At 51.8% G+C, this 19,214-nt stretch overlaps 7 protein-coding genes across 7 annotated transcripts; 4 read left to right on the forward strand and 3 right to left on the reverse strand.

Moving 5' to 3' along the window:
• Positions 1 to 1,626: 1,626 nt before the first annotated feature.
• Positions 1,627 to 6,925, reverse strand: UCRPA7_6152 (putative dna-directed rna polymerase ii largest subunit protein; the record flags this gene model as incomplete). The annotated part of the gene is made up of 4 exons (XM_007918692.1): positions 1,627 to 1,646; positions 1,696 to 1,978; positions 2,224 to 6,513; positions 6,569 to 6,925. 4 exons carry the CDS (start codon positions 6,923 to 6,925, stop codon positions 1,627 to 1,629), a joined length of 4,950 nt encoding a protein of 1,649 aa, XP_007916883.1.
• Positions 6,926 to 7,799: 874 nt separating this feature from the next.
• UCRPA7_6153 (putative set1 complex component swd1 protein) lies at positions 7,800 to 9,257 on the reverse strand (the record flags this gene model as incomplete). Its single annotated transcript, XM_007918693.1, has 2 exons — positions 7,800 to 8,844; positions 8,899 to 9,257. 2 exons carry the CDS (start codon positions 9,255 to 9,257, stop codon positions 7,800 to 7,802), a joined length of 1,404 nt encoding a protein of 467 aa, XP_007916884.1.
• An 817-nt stretch (positions 9,258 to 10,074) lies between these two features.
• On the forward strand, positions 10,075 to 10,994 carry UCRPA7_6154 (putative trna guanylyltransferase protein; the record flags this gene model as incomplete). The annotated part of the gene is made up of 4 exons (XM_007918694.1): positions 10,075 to 10,096; positions 10,164 to 10,192; positions 10,622 to 10,726; positions 10,776 to 10,994. The coding sequence occupies 4 exons, from the start codon at positions 10,075 to 10,077 to the stop codon at positions 10,992 to 10,994; spliced, it is 375 nt and encodes a 124-aa protein (XP_007916885.1).
• Positions 10,995 to 11,948: 954 nt separating this feature from the next.
• Positions 11,949 to 13,390, forward strand: UCRPA7_6155 (putative deubiquitination-protection protein dph1 protein; the record flags this gene model as incomplete). The annotated part of the gene is made up of 2 exons (XM_007918695.1): positions 11,949 to 12,383; positions 12,440 to 13,390. 2 exons carry the CDS (start codon positions 11,949 to 11,951, stop codon positions 13,388 to 13,390), a joined length of 1,386 nt encoding a protein of 461 aa, XP_007916886.1.
• A 678-nt stretch (positions 13,391 to 14,068) lies between these two features.
• Positions 14,069 to 15,485, forward strand: UCRPA7_6156 (putative tumor suppressor candidate 4 protein; the record flags this gene model as incomplete). The annotated part of the gene is made up of 3 exons (XM_007918696.1): positions 14,069 to 14,111; positions 14,228 to 14,668; positions 14,728 to 15,485. 3 exons carry the CDS (start codon positions 14,069 to 14,071, stop codon positions 15,483 to 15,485), a joined length of 1,242 nt encoding a protein of 413 aa, XP_007916887.1.
• A 162-nt stretch (positions 15,486 to 15,647) lies between these two features.
• UCRPA7_6157 (putative tyrosyl-trna synthetase protein) lies at positions 15,648 to 17,024 on the reverse strand (the record flags this gene model as incomplete). The annotated part of the gene is made up of 1 exon (XM_007918697.1): positions 15,648 to 17,024. One exon carries the CDS (start codon positions 17,022 to 17,024, stop codon positions 15,648 to 15,650), a length of 1,377 nt encoding a protein of 458 aa, XP_007916888.1.
• A 968-nt stretch (positions 17,025 to 17,992) lies between these two features.
• On the forward strand, positions 17,993 to 18,634 carry UCRPA7_6158 (putative succinate dehydrogenase subunit protein; the record flags this gene model as incomplete). Its single annotated transcript, XM_007918698.1, has 2 exons — positions 17,993 to 18,200; positions 18,264 to 18,634. The coding sequence occupies 2 exons, from the start codon at positions 17,993 to 17,995 to the stop codon at positions 18,632 to 18,634; spliced, it is 579 nt and encodes a 192-aa protein (XP_007916889.1).
• Positions 18,635 to 19,214: the final 580 nt, after the last annotated feature.

The raw sequence follows: 19,214 nt of genomic DNA on the forward strand, positions 1-19,214 counted from the left end.
AAGCTACTTAGTTGCCAACAGTTAAGCCAAGATATCAGGATTGAAATGGCCCAACTCTGTCACCTTGTTTCTCTCTTTTTCGGCCCCTATCCAGGTATCAAGGCTTTCACACCATCGCAACCAGGCGAATCACTTCTCCGTCAACGGAAGATAGCCAGTGCGCGCCCGTTGATCCCGTGCATCTTAGTGGCACAGGTTATCAGAGATGCCTCTAGCTGAACATGTCGTCGACCACGGAGTTTAGCAAGGGGAAGGAAAAGGGCTTAGTGAAAGGGGGGCCGCGGCCCTGGCGCACGGCAAGCATCCCGCCCACACACGCCAGGGTGCAGATCGCGGGCATCACAGCCGGGCGGCTAATCGCAGGGATAACCTCCAATGGGGCCGCCGCACACGGGCAGGGCTCAACGCCTCTTCGCACGAACAGAGTATCGCGCCTGTTCGAAGAGCGAGCGTTGCGTGTGACTTCAAAGAACTCGTTAATGCAGGCCACGCTGACTAGTGAGTCCCATTACCACATCCCAACTGCATCTGCAAATGTCTTGTTCCCTGCCTGCCTGGACCTCGTCAAAAGGGCCGGGCGGATGCGCTTCTCCTACAGAGTCACCAAGTAGCACAGCCATCCGGCAGGCAGGCAGGCAGGCAGGCAGCTGCGGCGAGATTCGTGATCGCGGTTTTGAAGTGTTGGTGGCCGCATCAAGGCCGCCCCCAATGCGGCCACCTCTGCCGAGCTCGAGGGGTACCAACTGCCATTGCAAGCCGGCCGTATGGCTTCATACGGTCATCGTGAGCGGCTCAGGCAATTCGCCCGTATACGTTAGGCTGAATTACGAGGCATAGCAGGTCGACGCGTTGAACTAGCATCTTCCAAGTCATGATGTTTCCCACTAGGCTATTGGACTGCTGCCGTTTAACTCATTTGGTACTTCAATTATACCTAGAACCAGATCTAAGCCTTCTTCAAGGGTGACCACCATGTACTCAAGACATATTTGTACATCAAAATACATGTCCAAGCCAGAACTGCGTTACGCCTCCTTTTTTTCTACCTCTTTCCCCTTTTACGATGTTTAGGCAGGTAGGTAAAGAAACCCACTTGGGTCTCGTACTCGTAGAGTCTGGAGAAACACGACAGGGACACGGCGAAATCCGGAAACGAAAGGCATATTGCATCACCATGAACGAATAAGTTGGTCTCTTCTCTTACAAATTAACCACATTTCATTCTGGTTCTGCGATGGCTCCATTGCCGTACTGCATCGGTGTAACTGTCAACTGTCCACCAAACCAATGCCCCTCATGCTGCTGCTAGCTTCGCTAATTGTACAAAATCAGTTTCTCTGATCCTTTAACTTTTTGTCTTTTTGGGTTTTCTTTTCGTTTCTCCTTGTCGTCTAGTCCTGGATATGCTGTATCTATAAACGCGCAGAGCTCGTTCCATGATATCAGAAATAAGAAAGAAGGCAATTGTTGACAACCTGTGCCTCGTGCATTATTCAAATCATCCGCGAGATCAATCGTTTCTAGGAGAAGTTGGGGAACTGTGAATGGTCAGACAATGCGTGGAATCTCAAAATCTTCGTAACTTACTATTGGTCGTCCTGGCCTCCCACGGCTCGTCCAGGCGTTCTAGGCGAGAACGATGGCGACTGCAAATCTGTTAGTCATGACTTCATTATACCTCAAGGTAGTTCATACCGTAGGAGAATAGCCTGGGCTGGTGGGTGATTGCACCTGCCCAGGGGATCGCTGGAAGGTCGGACTCGTAGGAGAGTATGCCTCTGGCGATGTTGGAGACCAATTTGGAGAAGCCGGCGAGTAAGATGGGGAAGTCGCGTTGAAGTTCGGTGACGCCGGGCTGTAGTTCGGACTGGCTGGAGAATAGTTCGGAGAAGTAGGCGAGTTGTACTGGTTGGGCGACGTAGGAGAGTAGTTCTTGCCAGCAGTCGGCGAGGCCGGAGAGTAATTCGGTGACGTTGGGCTGTAATTGGGGCTAGCTGGGCTCGTTGGCCGAATATTTGGTGACGTTGGCGAGAATGAGGGAGACACAGGTGTGAACTGAGGTGAAGATGCATATCGTCCACCATCAATGAGCGGCGACGACGGCGAGTAACCCCCAGAAGGTGAGACCGGTGAATAACCGCCGTATCCACTGCTAAATGGCGAAGTGGGCGAAGAGCTGAACGGACTTGTGGGCCGGGGGCTTGCGCCTGAGTAGGGATTGACCGTACCCATTCCAAAACCACCACCATATTCCGTGGCAAATCCAGCCGGAGTGTCTGAACCAGCACCAACAATTGGCGAGAAGTTGCCCAATGCAGGTGAGCTGATACCGAGATAACCATCAGCCATCGGCGATCCGGTATCGTACGGGGTGGCCGCACCCTCGATGTGACCCCCTTTGCCTGTGACACCAGAAACATTGTTGGCACGCATGTCATCCGACATGAGAGTGTCGAGCATCGCCGGATCAAGTTGCACCTCAAAGTGACCTGTTCCCATTGGTGCAAGCTGTCCCAGCATCACATTCTCGGATATACCGCGGCAGTCATCCAGTTCACCAGTGGCCGCAGCCTCCAGCAGAATCTCGACTGTTTCCTCGAAGGAGCAACGCATCAGAGCACCCGTGTCAGCGCGGTTGATACCATGTCGAGTGACAGCAGCGATACTTCCCCTGTAAGTCATGACATCGACCAGAAGCGCCAGATGGCGATGGTTGACGTAAGAACCGTCGAAGGCCAAAACTAGAGTCAACTCGCGCAGAAGTGCCGTTCTAGCAGCTTCGATACCAAAAACATCGACAACCTGGTGCAGCTGATTGGTGTAAGTGCGTGTTGGATCCACACCTTCCACAGCAAGAACCTGACGAAGAGCAGTGCCCTGAGTATCCAAGTACCACTCGTCGAACATTGTATCGTTCTTTGCAGCCTTGAGCGAACCATCAGGCATCTCTAAAAGCTTAGTCTCCTTGTTCAGGAAAGCTCGTTCAATGCCAGGCACTCCGCGGAGGGTCAGCTTGTCAAGCAGATGAGTCTCGAGACGCTTGAGCATAACATCGTCTTCGATACGTCTGTTGCTGTCTTCATCCTTGTCATCGTCCGTACGAAGTGGTCGAATACGCAACACCTGCTCATCAGCGTTGTTATCACTGAAAATGACGGCCAGATCGCTGGAATAATCCTCCTTGATACGCGAGGCAACGTCCTCAACAGTGAGACCCTTGTCGAGCATCTTTTGACGATCCAATGTGATACGTAGCAGCCATCGGGATTGTTGATCCGTATTGTCAACGGCTTCCGAATCAGGAATGAGGAAGTATGATTCGACGATGTCAATATCGGCCTCAATGTTGGTCGATCTGATGTCGGGATCGTAGTAGATCTCTGTCATGGCAGTGACTGATCGAAGATTGGTATGCTCGACAGCGCTTCGCAAGACCTTGGCAGCCTCCTGTGTAGCGTCTTCTGTATCAAGGTAAACCACCATGCCAGGAGTCTTGATGTCGCTAGCGACGTTGAGAATTTCCTTGAGACGCGGCACACCGAGCGTCACGTTCTTGGACGACACACCAGCAAAGTGGAAGGTGTTCAATGTCATCTGTGTTGCAGGCTCTCCAATGGATTGGGCAGCAAGCACTCCAACCATTTCACCAGGGTTGACAAAAGACCGTGCCCAACGACTCTCGAACTCTCCAAGGAGATGGTCGAAAGCGAGGCGGTTGAGGCGTTGATGAACCGCGAGACGCTTGTATGCAAGACGTGACCTTAGTTGAGCCTTGTACAGGATGGTGGAATTATAGTCAGCCTCCTTGGAGATCGGATCGTCACCACGGACGACTGCCATTCGGTCTAGCAGGCCTTGAACAGCTGGGATGACATCTTGAGGTCGTAGATCGCTGCGCTGCGTATCATCGATCTTGAATAGCTTCTTGGCGCTGTCAATGATACGCACGATGTTGAGAGGAAGCTGCATCATTTCCTCGTCCTTCTTCCTGGAGTTGATATCCCGAACAAGCTTGCGGTCCTCCAATAGATGCTCGTACTCTGCATCGAGGAGCTCTTGCGCAACGGGATCACCAGATATCTCATTTGCATACTCCAGCGCTTCGAAGGCAGCTGGTCGCGACTCATCCATGACATCAAGTTTGTATCGGTCCGCAAAAGCAGCATTCGACATGTTGAGGTGATCCACTCTCTGCTTTTCAATGTGCATACCGTCTAGACCGTCCTCACCGTACAGGAATTGAATGATATCGTTGAGAGAGTTCCGAACGGTGCCATCGTACTTAGCACTGACATCCTCCAGAGCTTTGACAAGACGACGCTGAATGTATCCAGTTTCAGCAGTCTTAACGGCTGTATCAATCAGACCTTCACGACCAGCCATGGCGTGGAAGAAGAATTCCGAGGGTGTCAAGCCACGAAGGTAAGAGTTCTCGACGAAGCCACGGGCCTCCGGAGAATAGTCGTCCTTGGTGAAATGCGGAAGTGTTCGATACTTAAATCCGAACGGAATACGCTTACCCTCGACGATCTGTTGACCGACAAGTGCAGACATCTGAGAAATGTTGATAGAAGAGCCCTTGGAACCAGAACGGGCCATGGTGACGGCGTTGTTCAAGTCCTTCAGACCTTTCTCAGTGGTTGTACCAGCCTTGTCACGAGCGGTGTTGAGTGCCTTGGAAACCTTGTTCTCAAAGGTTTCTCGAACGTTCATACCAGGCAAGGCTTCAAGCTTATTGGCCGTTGCCAAGGCAGTCAGCTCTCTGACCTCCTCCTTTTGGTCATCAATGTGTACTTGGACCTTCTCAATGGTCTTTTTATCTGGAATCGTATCACCGATACCAATGCTGAAACCGTTGTGGAGAAGCCAATAGTTGACAACACGTTGGCATGAATTGAGGAAGTTCATGGCAGCTGTAGAACCAAGCTCGTTGTATACGATGTGAATAATACCACCTCCTGTAGCACCGACAATCTTCTTGGAGAGCAAGCCGTACATGAGCTCACCGGTCTGAATCAGAACACCGTCATCCCTCAAAGGCGCGTCCTCCTTGGTGTCGTTGCCAGAGTGCAAGCTAACCTCTTTAGGGATGACCATGCTGATAATCTGTTTACCAGTCCATCGAGGTCGTGGTTTGAGAATAGCAGGGACGGGAATAATGCCATCCCAGCCAGGGACCCAGAGCATGGCATTCATGACTTGCTCCTTGGTGAGAAGAACATCTCGGCGGCAGAGCTTGTAGACACCAGCCAAAGTATCCTGGACAATGCCCATCAATGGACCGTTTCGCTGAGGCGAGACGATGTTGAGAGGCACCATGCAAAGATTCATGACCTCAGCTCGAGTTTCCTCAGTTTGAGGGACGTGAAGATTCATTTCGTCACCATCGAAATCGGCGTTGTAAGGCGAGGTGACTGAAAGGTTCAATCGGAACGTGGAATAAGGCATGACACGCACTCTGTGACCCATCATGGACTCCTTGTGCAGCGAAGGCTGACGATTGAAGATGATGAAATCACCATCAATAAGATGACGCTCGACCTTCCAACCATACTCCAACGAGATTTGACCGGCACGTCGATGATGGCGAAGATCAATTCTGGTTCCGTCTGACCGGATGACATACTTCGCACCAGGATGCTCATTAGGCCCATTCTGGACGAGTTGATGCAATCGGCCAATATTGTATGGTGTGACGGTTTCCGGATAGGTCAGTGTGCGCGCAATGCTTCGCGGCACGCCTACCTCGTCGAGAGAGATGTTGGCATCACCTGTGATGACAGTACGTGCGGAGAAATCCACTCGCTTACCCATCAAGTTACCACGAAGACGACCTTCTTTACCCTTGAGACGAGCTCGAATAGCCTTGACAGGACGGCCGCTCTTCTGCAGAGCGCGAGGCTGACCAGCGATATCATTGTCCATGTACGTGGCAACATGATATTGAAGAAGTTGCTCAAAATCTTGGGCGATATGGGCTGGAGAGCCTTCCTGCATGGCCTGTTTGACGTTTCCATTGGCGCGAATGATGTCACCAAGCTTGAAAGTCAAGTCATCCTCGTTTCGCATACCTTGGCCAGTACCGTCCATGGAGATACTGGGTCGGACAGGCGGTGGCGGAACAGGAAGGACGGTGACGATCATCCACTCGGGACGAGCGTAGTCTTTGTTCAAGCCCATGTCTGAAAGGTCAGAGTCGCTGATCCGACGGAGAATGTTGTGCGCCTGTTCGGCTGTAATGACTTTCTTCTCCTTGACCTTGCCACCCTCTTCCTGTGGAACTTCGTACGCCGCGAAGAGGTTGAGTGCCGTATGTCGGACAGCAGGCTGAATATTACCGCAACCGCCATGGTTAAATGCGGGGGCCTTAGGCTTGCCTTCGGGATTGAACTCGTCATCCTCCTGCTTCACCTCGTTCTCACAGCGCTTCTTCTTCTTGCACGCCTCCCAGACGCGCTGGAATCGGACTTTTGGATCTCTCGTCATCACCGCGGCAGCGAACTCGGGGTCGCTCTAGTGAGGAGATTAGCAGCAAGAAACGGCAAAAGCGTAATTAGTGTAGACAAACCCTGTCAGCCAGCACCTTGCTGCAGTTGTGGCAAACCATCTCAAGGATCTTCTTTGTCTTCTTGATGAAGCCAGGGTGGTAGACAGGTTTGGCCAACTCGATGTGACCGAAATGACCAGGACACTCGGACATGTTCTCTGTGCACGTCTTGCACTTGAACTGACGATCAACAGAACCTAGGAGAGGATCATTGAGACCACCGTCGCGTGGCTTCATTCGGCTCTCATCCATCGTCTCGGGGTACAAGATATGCGCCACACTCATGTTCTTGATCTCCTCAGGCGACAGGAGACCGAACTGGATCTCCTGAATCGTCTTCAGAGGCGCACTAGAGTGCGTGAAGTAGAGATTCGCCATGTTGTCGGATTGTTCTCGATGGTCGAACGTTAGATGTATGGCGGGGTGAGATCACGGTGAGAAGTGATCGATCAAGGGAAAGTATGCGGAAGCTCCCTTCGCGAAAACTCTTCTCGATGACCGAAATAATACAGGTGCGCAGTCTGAGTCCAGAGGAAGACGCGCGGCGATGGAAAAACGGACAGCGATGAGCGAGGTGATGAGAAAACCTGACGTCCTCCGCGCTCAACCCAGGCCAAAGGCCCCGACGGAGCGACGATTTCAGAAGGTCGCCTCCCCCAGCGTCGCGACCACCTGGAACACGGGGAAAAATCGAGAATCGCAGTGATATTGTCGAGATCTCGAGTCGGAAAGGCGCTGGAGGTGGATGCGCGGGTTCCGACGCGCTTTGCGATGATCGTCGAAGTCGTGAGATGAGGTTGTGTGGTGTTTGAAAAAAGAGCACGACAGCCCCCGACTGCCAGGCTGTAAAATGGCCTGGCGCCACCCTCCTCCTCCTGTGAGCTAACCCCGATTAGGACGAGCCTCAAGTTGAGCACCCCTGGAGACCTCTACGGTACGTGTCACCCTTCTCAGCTATTGGTTAAGGCCGTACCAAAATCAGACTAAAGCAAGTACCTTTTTCGTACTGAATGCACAAAGGAGCTTCCCCCAGCCCGCCCCATCTTTTTTCGTTCCGGTCTGACTCCTCCCTTCCATTCAAACAAAGCCAGGCTGACTACAACCACACTCTGGATATGCGCCATTCCAGCCAACCAAACGCTCATTGTTGTGTACTTGGTGGGATGCATTGGTGCGGTGTAAAGTGTAAGAAACAATGGGGATATCACTGGCTTTTATTATTTGACCGAATGTTTGCGGACTATCAAATGACTCATTTCCTTTTGTTCCGACCCCTACCAGTCGTCTTCTTGCCAACGGCCTTCTCTTCCGTGCCTGTGGCATCACCATCCGCATCACCGTCTGCGCCGGGAGTTCTCCTTCGCATGGTGCCCGTCGAGACCGTGACAAACTCCTCCTCGCTATCTGACTCACCCAGGTTGAACAGGATCGGCATCCGAAATCCCTGGTCATCGCCAACCTGATCTATTGTCAAGACATCGATGTCCTCGTCCTCCTGATCTAGCCGCCGCTTGTGTATCTCTTCCTGCGGGTGGATGTCGAACTCGTCTTCGCGCTCCACATACTCGACATTCTCCTCTACCTCTACAAAGTCTGGAGCCAGGGCAGACCAACGTTGCGGGCTGGTGACTGACCATATGTTAATCCGGCCCGTCTCCAGGCCGCACGCTGCCAGTAACGCCCGGTGCGGATGCCACTCTATGACTCCCTGCTCTTCCTTCGGCCCTTCCAACATGCGTACTAAACTCCCGTGATTCCTCTCCCATATGTAAAGCTCGTGGTTATTGTATGTAGACGCCGAGACATATTCGCCCGTTGAGCTGAATGTTACGTGGTTCCAGGACAGTCTGTTTACGACATCCTGGAACTTGTGTTCAATCGGTAGTTGAATCGTGTCCGGGTCCAAATCCTCCGCTGAGAGGTTTGGGACGTGGAAAGTTCTGATGATCCTGTCTTGCGCATTGACGAGTAGCTCTCTTCCCGACCCAGTGAGGCGTAAAGTCGTAACGACTCCGTTGCAGATCTTCTCTGAGAATATGATCTCATGTGTCTTCGCGTCGATGATGTTTAACTTGCCCTTGCTAGTGCCAGCAAGTATATGGTCGCCCGTAGCCGTATAGATAGTGACTGTCGTCATCTGCTTCGCGTCTTCCTTCGCCTGTTTCTCTCGTAGGGCTGCATTGTCGTCTGTGTTGGTGCGCTTTGGCGCTGAAGGGAGGATATGCTTAACATCGATCGGTTCGGAGATGTCGACGAGGAGTGGTTGCTCTTCGAAGAGGGAAACAACGAATTGGTGGCTAAACTTGATCAGCGACGCCATGAATAGTTTGTCAGTGGCCACGCAAACTCACTGGTTCCATGGGTGAAGCTCCGCAATGTAGACGGGAGCGCGAAATCGCACCTCACGATACCTTGTACCATCTTGTAGATCCCACAGTATTGCTTTCCATCCCTGGCAAGCAGAGAGTAGGTACCGACCGCATCTTGACCAGCTCAGCGAAGAGATGCTCTTGGAATGACCGCGTAGCTTGCGCGCAACGCCCATCGTGTCCAGGTCCCAGATGACGACGGTGCCATCAACGCGACCGGAGGCGAGGTAGTCGCCCTTGCGGTTGAAGCGCAGACATGTCGAATGCCCTGATCTGATCGTATTCGTTATGTTCTCGGGATAGTCCTGCAGAAGGTAGTCATCCGACAGTAGCAAGTTCATCCTTGCGCATTCAGTCGCACGCTTGCGAGGTGCCGGCGTAATGGCGGAGGAGTGTAATCATCTATCTCCTAAGCATCATGATCTCGAAAAGCTAGCCTACCAGAATTCACATAAGCTTCTGAAATGCGGTCGTTCCTGGCAATCTCAACTAAGCCGTGAAATGGATGAGATTTAGGGCGATCTGGGCTCCCTGAACATGCAAAGTGACGTGCTATTTTTTCTTAGGTTTAGCGGACCCCGCGCTATGCAGGGAGCGGGACGGGACTTGGTAGAAAGATCCCATACCGTGTACGGACCACCAAGAATTGCCAGTGTACCGCTGTTTAGAGGCTGAATTTTACAACCATACAACCGGACAAGAACTGAGACGTATGAGTATTCGACGTCAACGCCCCGTAATTGACATACAACCGCCGAGGCTATATGCGAGACTAGCAACCTTTTGCTAGAAAAAGTCCAAGTTGATTTCTCGTAGCTCGACACAGGAACCAGAATGGCAAACTCGAAGTAGGCATAGACTGCGTCCCTCGATTACAGTTTCCTGACTCACCCTTGAAAAGATGGGAATACGTGAAACAATTCGAACAACCTGACAAGCTACTTCAGAACACCTGGATTGTAGTGAGAATAGATGGGAGGGGATTTACGAAGTCAGACAAATCTCATTTCTAACGTTAGAATCAAAGAGCAAGAAACTGACTACCTAGGTTCGCGAATAAATACGGCTGGGAGAAGCCCAATGATAGGAGGGCACTGGATCTGATGAATGCCGCCGCGAAGGCTGTCATGACAGAGATACCTGAGATCACCGTTGCTTATGGAATCAGTGACGAGTACAGGTATGAGTCTCAAAATGGTTGAATCACTTTTGGGGTCTTACAAAGGGACAGCTTTGTCTTTCACAAGACATGTACTCTGTTCGAGAGACGATCAAGGTCAGTATCTCACAAGAAAGTGCGTTTGATATGGACCATCGTACTCACAATGGCACAGCAAGCTAGTAACTACGGTGGTGTCGACATTTACATCGTACTATATCTACCTGTGGTCGACGTTTTTCCCAGATCTACCACTCTCTCCTCCCTTGCCAAGCTTTGATGGGCGAGCTGTGTGCTATCCTGCTGTTTCCAATTTGCGCGATTACATGAGTTGGAGGCAAGCAGATTGTAAGCAAACCCTCATTTCATGCGTGATTATGAAGGCGTGATTAATCCGTATTCTAGGTCATATCAACAATCTTTATAATACGGTTTTCTGGGCGCTGATCCAACAGGGAGGCTTGGATAATAAAGAAGCTGAGAAGACTCTCCTGGCACGAGTCCCTCTTCCCATTTAGCCTGACCAAATGCTGACAATGGAGGAAGGGGACACTTTCCAGCGACAAGAACGAGATTCTCTTCTCAAGGTTCAAGATTAACTACAACAACGAGGCGGAGATCTACAAGAAGGGCAGCACCATATTCCGAGACGTAAGTCATCCATATGCCCCTTTACAACAGCTACTTATGTGCTCCAAAGTATGAGCTGGTAGAGCCAGGCAGTCATCAAGCCGCAGAGGATGCAGAGAATATTGCTGAGCCCATTCAACAATCAAAGTCACAAGCGGAGAAGGAAAAGAAGAAGCGAGCCAAGGCCAGAATCTTGATCGAGCATCTGGATATCATTAAGGACGAATTTTGGGATAGGCGGCCGTGGCTGCTGTCCAACAAACCAGGAAAAATTCCCAAAGAGACATGAGTAATTGAACTCTCGCTCCTGGTGAGAGTCACTCGAGGCTACGTTGAGCTGAGTTATCTTGACGACGGTGACGTTTGGGAACTACTCGTTGTTAGGTGTTGAGAGAAAGAAGCAACTAAAAGCATAATGATACCAAACACCACCCCAAAGGTCAAGGAGATAACACAATCTCAGGGATGAAGGAAGAGACACCTTGCGTACCGAGCGTACCTAGGTAGATAGCTAGCCATCTCCGCGCGCGTGCTGGTGTTGCCTTAACCTTAGTCATGCTTCGAGACCGCGAACGAGGCCGCTGTTTGGTTAGCTTCTCAACACTATACTTAGTTAGTGGAGGTGGAAGTAGAAGGTGTTAGACGCCGAAAGAACGATAAGAGTGACCTAAGCACAGCCGCTAAGAGGCTCGGCACCATCGTCTGTCTCTGTTTGCTGTGGCGTTGCCTGTGATCCATGTGCAAACTGTAATAGCTCATTGATCTGGCCTTTCCATCAACCACAAGATCAAAGATAGAGATATCGCCTAATCACTTTCCTAAGACTCGGCTTGCCTCATCAAAATCCCAAACAACTCCGTCAGCAAGCGACACAGGCTCGCCGCGCTCTCTGTGCACTTACTTACAGTAGCCACAGCATACACATACATAGTGGGGTACAGCTTGATTGGCCCCTCATACAGCTCGTTGGTCGATTCTCCCGACCTTCCCTAACACTTATCGCTGCACGTCGCATTCACATCATTCTTCCTTCCTCCTCGTCCTCTTCCTCCTCCTCCAACCACCTGCACTCTCTCCCCCGTCTCAAGCTCCTCGCCACCTCTCTAGCCTTAAGCTTGAACTCGACCTGACAGGGGACTGCTCGTCCAAGCTTGAGAGCTTTTGACCGGTGCTCTCCGAGGCCAGCCACAGAGAGCGTTTATCAATTGCTGCATCTGTCGCCACCCAGACTCTCATCGACGCCATGGCCGACAACGCGGAAGGTAGCGGCGATCCTCAGATCACCTTCAAGGTCAAGACTTCAGGCGATGGGAACCATACCATCACCATGGCAGAGACCGCCACGGTCTTGGACCTCAAGACTAAGCTTGCCGGCACTGACTACGAGAATATTCCGGCCGAGAGGCAGCGCCTGATCTACTCAGGCCGAGTAATGAAGAACGACGACACTCTGGCAACCTACAAGATCAAAGCCGGAAACACAATCCACATGGTGAAGAGCGCTGCGAGCAATCCGGCGCCGGCTCCCAGTGCAGCATCTGCCCCTCCCCCCCAGGCTATCCCCAGCAACATGGCCGCAGGCACCTCCGCGAATAACCTTCTAGCTGGTCTGACTGGCGCACGTTTTGCTGGGCATGCCAACCTTCCGGGGCGAGAGATGTTTGGTGCTGACGGTGGTGTATGTACAAAACCCTCTTGCACGTCCTCACGCCGCTTGCTAACAAATGCTTTTAGATGGGTGCCCCGCCAAGCGAAGAGCAAATGGCCGACATGCTTTCCAACCCGGCTATTGCGCAGACCATGAACGAGGCTCTGAACAATCCGCAGATAGTCGACTTCATGATCCAGCAAAACCCCATGCTGAGGAACATGCCGAATGCAAGGGAGATGATCCAGTCACCATATTTCCGCCAGATGATTACCAATCCGGAGGCTCTTCGTATGGCGGCACAGATGCGCCGAATGATGGGAGGTAATCAAGGCGCAGGCGATGCTTTCCCGGCTCCTGGAGCAACCGATTCGACACCAACCGGCGCGCCAGCCGCAGGAGGTGAAGCCGGTAACAATGCGCAAAACCCAATGCAGTTCCCAAATCTGTTCGCCAATCCGGGAATGTTCGGAGCGCCTGGTGGTGCGCCTGGCAGCCCGAACTCAAACCCCTTCATGGCTCTCTTCAACCCATTCGGAATGCCGGCCCAGACAGGAGCGACACCTACAACGTCTCCTCCTCCTGCCGGACAAACACCGTCGACGGAAGGTACAGCACAGCGAGATGCTGGCGCAGCAGCTCATACCACTGGCTCTACAAGCCCACCTCCAGCTGGTGGGGCGAATGCAGCAGCGAACCCTTTTGCCAGCCTGTTCGGACCTCCGCCAACCCAAGGAGGTGCGAATGCCAACAACAACCCTTTCGGCCTACCTCCTCTGTCCCCTGAGATGATGCAACAATTCATGCAGATGATGGGTGGTGCTGGTGGAGGTGGTGCGGGAGGTTTTGGCGCGGGAGGCTTTGGCTCCCCGACCCCGGCCTCACCTCCAGATAATCGTCCTCCAGAGGAGCGTTATGCTGATCAGCTTCGTCAACTGAACGAGATGGGATTCTATGACTTTGATAGGAATGTGGCAGCATTGCGACGGAGCGGTGGAAGCGTGCAAGGGGCTATTGAGCATCTTCTGAGCGGCTGAAGGGTTCGAAGGAAACAAACCATCTCACTTCTCTCAAGAGCTGCGGGAAAAGATGTTTGGGACCGAGATATCATGCCGTGGCTATAGTTGTGTTGGTGGAGGTGGAGCAAAGTAGTGAGCCGAATGATGGGTACTACACATAAGGGTTACGCTCAAGCAGCCGGAAGGCTCTCCAGAGGGCTAGGACAGGGATAATTAGTGTTCCGTGTCTTTCAGAAGCGACTTATAGCATGATCAGCCTTAGATTGTCTGGTCGAGGTAGGAATAAGACGATTGACGAGATCACAACTGAGCCCACACATTAAGTAATAACTAGGAAGTTCATGTACTTCTACAGCAATTCAAAAAGGACTGAAATTTCTCAGTCGCTTGACAGACTCATGTCTTGCATCATGTCCAAATATATGAGTTTGAGTGGTAGACTTGCATTCCAGGAGGCGGTCGACGTTGGCCAATAATATTAGCGTACCAGACCGCAACTCAATTTCTTAGCTTTCCGGCTCATGATGCTGGTAGTACTTCATTCACTCATTTTCACCACCGCGACTCACAAAGACTGCTTCTCACGAGCCTGAGGCAATGTCAAAATGATGCAGCCAGCATATCAGCTGAGGCAATCCAAAGACGAGGCTCGATGAGGTGATCAAACCCTCCAGGTGATAAGATAATTTGGTCAAGATGATTCAGGGCATATTCTATGCAAGATTCCTGCCACAGGAAGGTAGGAATACCCCAAATTTCCTTGCAATGAAACCATGGACTACCGAAACTCTGCAATTGAGTCCGAGTTCTCGAATTTTCCTTGTCTGAAATCGCCCGGTTTAACACATGTACTAGGGACCAGGATCGTTGCCCAAAGCCCTCCTGGCTGCATCGTCCCAGTAGACGGCGTGGATAAGCCGTGCCTCTTCGACTTCAACGTGCTGCAAGAATACATCATTCCGCGCAAGGCCTTTTACAACCGCTACATCACAGTCAATGATCCGGAGGACAAGTACACCGTGCTAGGCTTCCCGGTCTCCATTCCCCATCACAAGTATCAGCGCAATGAGTTTCTCTTCAATTTTGGCCTGGTCGTCGAGTCCGATGTCGACCAAATTCCCTATGAACGCGTGGTCCGGCGGCTTGCTGTCACGTTTGCCGAGATGGAGAAGCAAAACGAGTATCTCAGCCAGGACCAGCGCAATATGAACAATGAAGCAAGACGGCCGATTGAGTCGCTGCTCGAGATCATCAAGGAGGATCTCAATAACTATGGAGAATGCATGATCCCCGTTGGTATGCTTCCCTTCCTTTCAGGCAATATTTCTAGTTCATAAGACTGATGCTCAGAATAGATGATGCTAACACCATCAACATGAAATTGTTTCCTCATCATAAAACTCCACCGGAGGTCAAAGGGTGGCATGTGCCCGTCGCCAAGATGAAGTTCTCCGAAGTCGTCGACCCAACTTGGGACCTCACGATGCAGAAAGTCATCGCCCAAATCGATGGCGTTACAGATGTCCGACGCATTGCCCACCAGGCAGACATGTCCCTTGAGCTAACCCAGATCGCCCTTCGCCACCTACTCTACTACGACACCATCCTCCTACTCGACATGTTCTTCTTCGGGGCATGCTACGCGCCGCGGCCGGGGATCCGTGACTTTGTGACCAACGCGAATGGCATCGTCGACGAGTGCGCCAATTACGTGTGCATCCACAGCGGCCAGCGCGTGAGCAACTACCAGCTGATCAAGCTGATGATGTCCTTCTGCGTGGGGCGCACCGTCATGGAGTGGCTCAAGGGCCATATGGACTCTGGGTTCGAAGTGCTGCGCTACGTAGACGTGCGGCGGCTCGTGCAGTTCGGCGTCATCAAAGGGCTGCTGTATCGCGTCCAGAAGTACGTCGTTTCGAAGCAGTATCTCGCAGCGCTAGCCACAGGACAGGCACTGCCTAAGGCGGGAGGGGACCCGTTGCAGAAATATACTGACGGCCTACACAACTTTGACCAAATCATCACCGAGCAAAACTTGACAGATGCTGAGATCATGGAGAAGCTAAAGAACTTCCCTGGACCTACAGGGGATCTGACTGTATTCTATAGTTGAGGTGTAATCGTTATGGGTATCATGATTAGAGATTCTATTTTTACATATACATACAGTCTATATATACATATACAGTGCAGGTGATACCCTCATCCATGTGACACGAAGCTTTGCTATTGTACAGACTCTGAGCCCGCCAGCTACAATTCGATGTAGTGATGTTTACGACTCCTGAGGTGATGACTTCGAAAGCTGCTCTATCTTGTCCTCTAATTGCTGGACATTCTTCCGCTTGGGGAAGACGATCATCGGCTCAGAAGGATCATCTGGATTTGGTTCGTAGGTGCCTTCTTTCAGCGACTGAAGCTGGTCCCGTAGTTGCCGGATCTTGCCAGTGCCTGGTTGCCCTGGGTATTTCTTCCCGGATGCCTCCCACTCCTCGTCGCTCACCATTTCTATGATTCTGACATTGTGCTTGCCCTTTCGTAAGACTAGCATTTTGCCATCGATGAGAAACCTCTTAGTATCTTCAGGGAACCAAAGACCAATTGGGGTGAAGTCAAGCTGCCCAATGAGCATACCCTTGTTGACGTTTGGCTTTTGCCCAGGTGATCCGCCGATATGGGCGCCCTTTTGCTGAGCAAGTCTATGGCCATCTGATGTACTGCTGGCTAGCCCCGCAGCGTACAGAATGCGTCCAATGGATTTGCCCATAATCAAAGACTCAGGGAGCTGCATATCGACTCGAGGTGCATTGTTCAGTGTTGTTGGATGTCCCTCTACGGCAGAGTATTCTGATGTTTCGCCGGAATCTGTCACCGTGCGTTTTCCGTACATAGATCGATGTTGCTCCTGAGCGTCTCGGGCAGCTTCCTCGCCATGCACCAAGCTAACCACCTCGTAGGCAAGAAGATGCTGGGCTACACGCTTAGAAGGGTCGATGTTGTGCTCTTCCACCTTTGCATGGATCTCCTCGAGCGGGAGAAATGTGAAAAGCTTCAGTAGCTTCTCTACATCAGCATCTGGCCGCCGTACGAAGTAGCCATACAGATCAAACGTATTTGTTAACCACTTATCGAGCCACACAGCATTGCCTGCACTCTTGCCGAATTTGACCCCAGATGAGTCTGTCAGGAGGGGTACTGTGAATCCCACGGGATCATCCCACTCAGTCTCTGGGAGTTTCTCGGCCGGGTTTGGCTCATTGGCTCGGCAAATCTTGACAGTATCAATTCCTGTGACGATGTTCCCGTATTGATCAGAGCCACCAATTTGCATTTGAACTCCTCGGCTGCGGAACATGTGCCACCAATCCCAACCCTGCATGAGGGGATAGGTGAACTCGGCGAATGACATACCGTCGCCCTCGGTGAGTTTTCTTTTGACGGTGTCGCGAGACAGCATCGGCCCAATTCTGATGGAAGCACCTAGTCGCTTGAGAACCTCGAGTAATGGCGTTGAATTCCACCAGGCATTGTTATTGACTAAAGCCCGCTTCCATGCCCATTCTTTCTTGTATCCGTATTTCCTGCCCTGAGCTTCAACATTAACCCATACCTTTTTTAATTGATAGTGGATCTTGGTCATGTTCATGGTCATTGTGCTTGGCGGGATAGAATCTCGGCTCTTCAGTCTATCGGTGGGATCCCCTATCTTGGCTGTTGCTCCGCCGATCAAACTGACTGCTTGGTAGCCATGCAGATACATCCAGAACAACGGCATTAGTGGTAGCAGATGTCCAACGTGTAGTGATTGTGCGGTGGGATCTATTCCGACGTATGCTCCGATTCGTTTGCGTCGCATGAGTTCTCGGATGTGGTCTCGCTGTCTACGCTGACGTTCAGTATGAAGCAAGGCTTGTGCTGGAAAAGCCACTTACCCAGCAAGGTCTTTGATATACCCTCTCTCTTCAAAGATATCCCAGAGGTTTCGCAATTCGCCTGCTTGGATTCTCTCCGCGCGCTCGTCCCACTGGTTCTGTGCGGCATCTTGCTTAGCTAGATACTTCTGGCCAATCCACCGTCTTTGCGACCTCGCAACAATTGCTGTTTGTAGTTGGAAGCATCTGCGACAGAGCTGGCTTGAAGCTCCCATCTGGCTAGGCAGACCAACGGAAGGGCGCATAACGACTAAAGGGAGACGCAGAGAGCGTCAATACTCGAGGACTATAACATGAACGTCCTACTTTGCGATTCACAATTTGGGCTCGTGGTATGTCGTGTCGTGTGCTTGTCCACGCGCAAATTCACCAATGCGCCGGTATTTCCATGCAAGAGCTCCCAAAATTTACTGTCATTGATGGTCCGGCAGGCACTTGTTCGGTAGCTTGATTGTTCCAGCCGACCGTGGGGCGGCATCTTTCTGCCTGACATATCAGGGTTCAAGCTCGAAGCCGCACCTATTGAGCGGACCAATCACAACGGTTCCAATTCATGGATTCCCTCGGCAATCATCACTAGGTTTCTCGGAACTCTCGTGGAAAGCAAGCCGACGACTTTCTGCCTTCCGAGTAGCAGATCCTCTACCAACGCCAGATATCAATTGATTGCCAGGACACAACCTTCGCGATGGCATCGGTTGCTCGCTCGACGCTGCTACGGCAGTCTGCCCTCCTCGCCGGCCCCGTCTCACAATCTGCGGCGTCGACAACCCGGGCTGGCCCGTCCCTGATCGCTTCCGCCCGCCCAAAGTCTCTCGCGAGGCCGACCACCAGCGTTGCCCAGATTGCTGCTTTCCATGCCAGCAGCCGAAGAAACATCCTACCGCCTCTTCCTCGTAAGTACTAGGGACACGCTTGTTGTCAATCGAGGAGGAGGGACATGCTCTGACAATCCCTAGAAACCGTGCAAGGCACAGTCAACGATCCCGCGCCTGTCCCCGCCCCGTCGCCTTCACACGGCCATTACCACTGGACATTTGAGAGACTCCTCGCTGCCGGTCTGGTCCCCCTGACCGTTGCTCCGTTTGCGGCTGGCTCGCTGAACCCGACTACCGACGCCATCCTGTGCGCGGCGCTCGTCATCCACTCGCACATGGGCTTCCAATCTATCATCATCGACTACGTTCCCTCAAAGAGGTTGCCGAAGACCCGCAAGCTGTTTTGGTATGGGTTGAACGCTGCCACTGTTCTAGTCGGCATTGGCCTGTACGAATTCGAGACAACGGACGTTGGTTTGACGGAGGCTATCAAGCGGATTTGGGCAGCATGAGTGGAATCTGGTGGGCCATTGTGTCTCGATGAGGGCGTCCTTTGAAATCATTAAACCGGGTTACCGCCGGAATTGTTGGCCTTCACAGGTGCCAATGTTGTTATACTAAGTTATATAGGTCAATTGAACGGATGAGATCAGGTGTCACCTGGTATAGAAGAATGACTTTATCGATATTACTTCAAAAAGTTGGCTCGGAAATCCCTGTTTCTGCGAAAGGGCATCGCACTTCAGTGATAATCGTTAATTCATTACATGCTCATTACTGGTATCAAATGATTTGTACATGCAAAAATATTGAAGCATCCAACAACACCGAAAACGCCTTCTCCCCGCCCGGCCCCATTGAAGGGTATCACCTCTTATGCACAACACCACTGACCGATTTAGAAGGTTCCTCGATAACATTTACGGCGATTCAAGCTCTGCGAGCATTTGCTCCAAGTTTGCCGTTCGCAATGGTGTTTCCAACTCCGCAGGGTCGAACCCACCCTCTAGACGTGGGGATTGGAAAGGGGTCAAAGGATTGCAGCGCAGCGGATCGATCATGCGGGGAGAGCTGTCCCCACAAACTTCATGG

Source organism: Phaeoacremonium minimum, assembly GCF_000392275.1.
Source record: "Phaeoacremonium minimum UCRPA7 unplaced genomic scaffold PA7_03_scaffold_454, whole genome shotgun sequence".
Classification (NCBI taxonomy): domain Eukaryota; kingdom Fungi; phylum Ascomycota; class Sordariomycetes; order Togniniales; family Togniniaceae; genus Phaeoacremonium; species Phaeoacremonium minimum.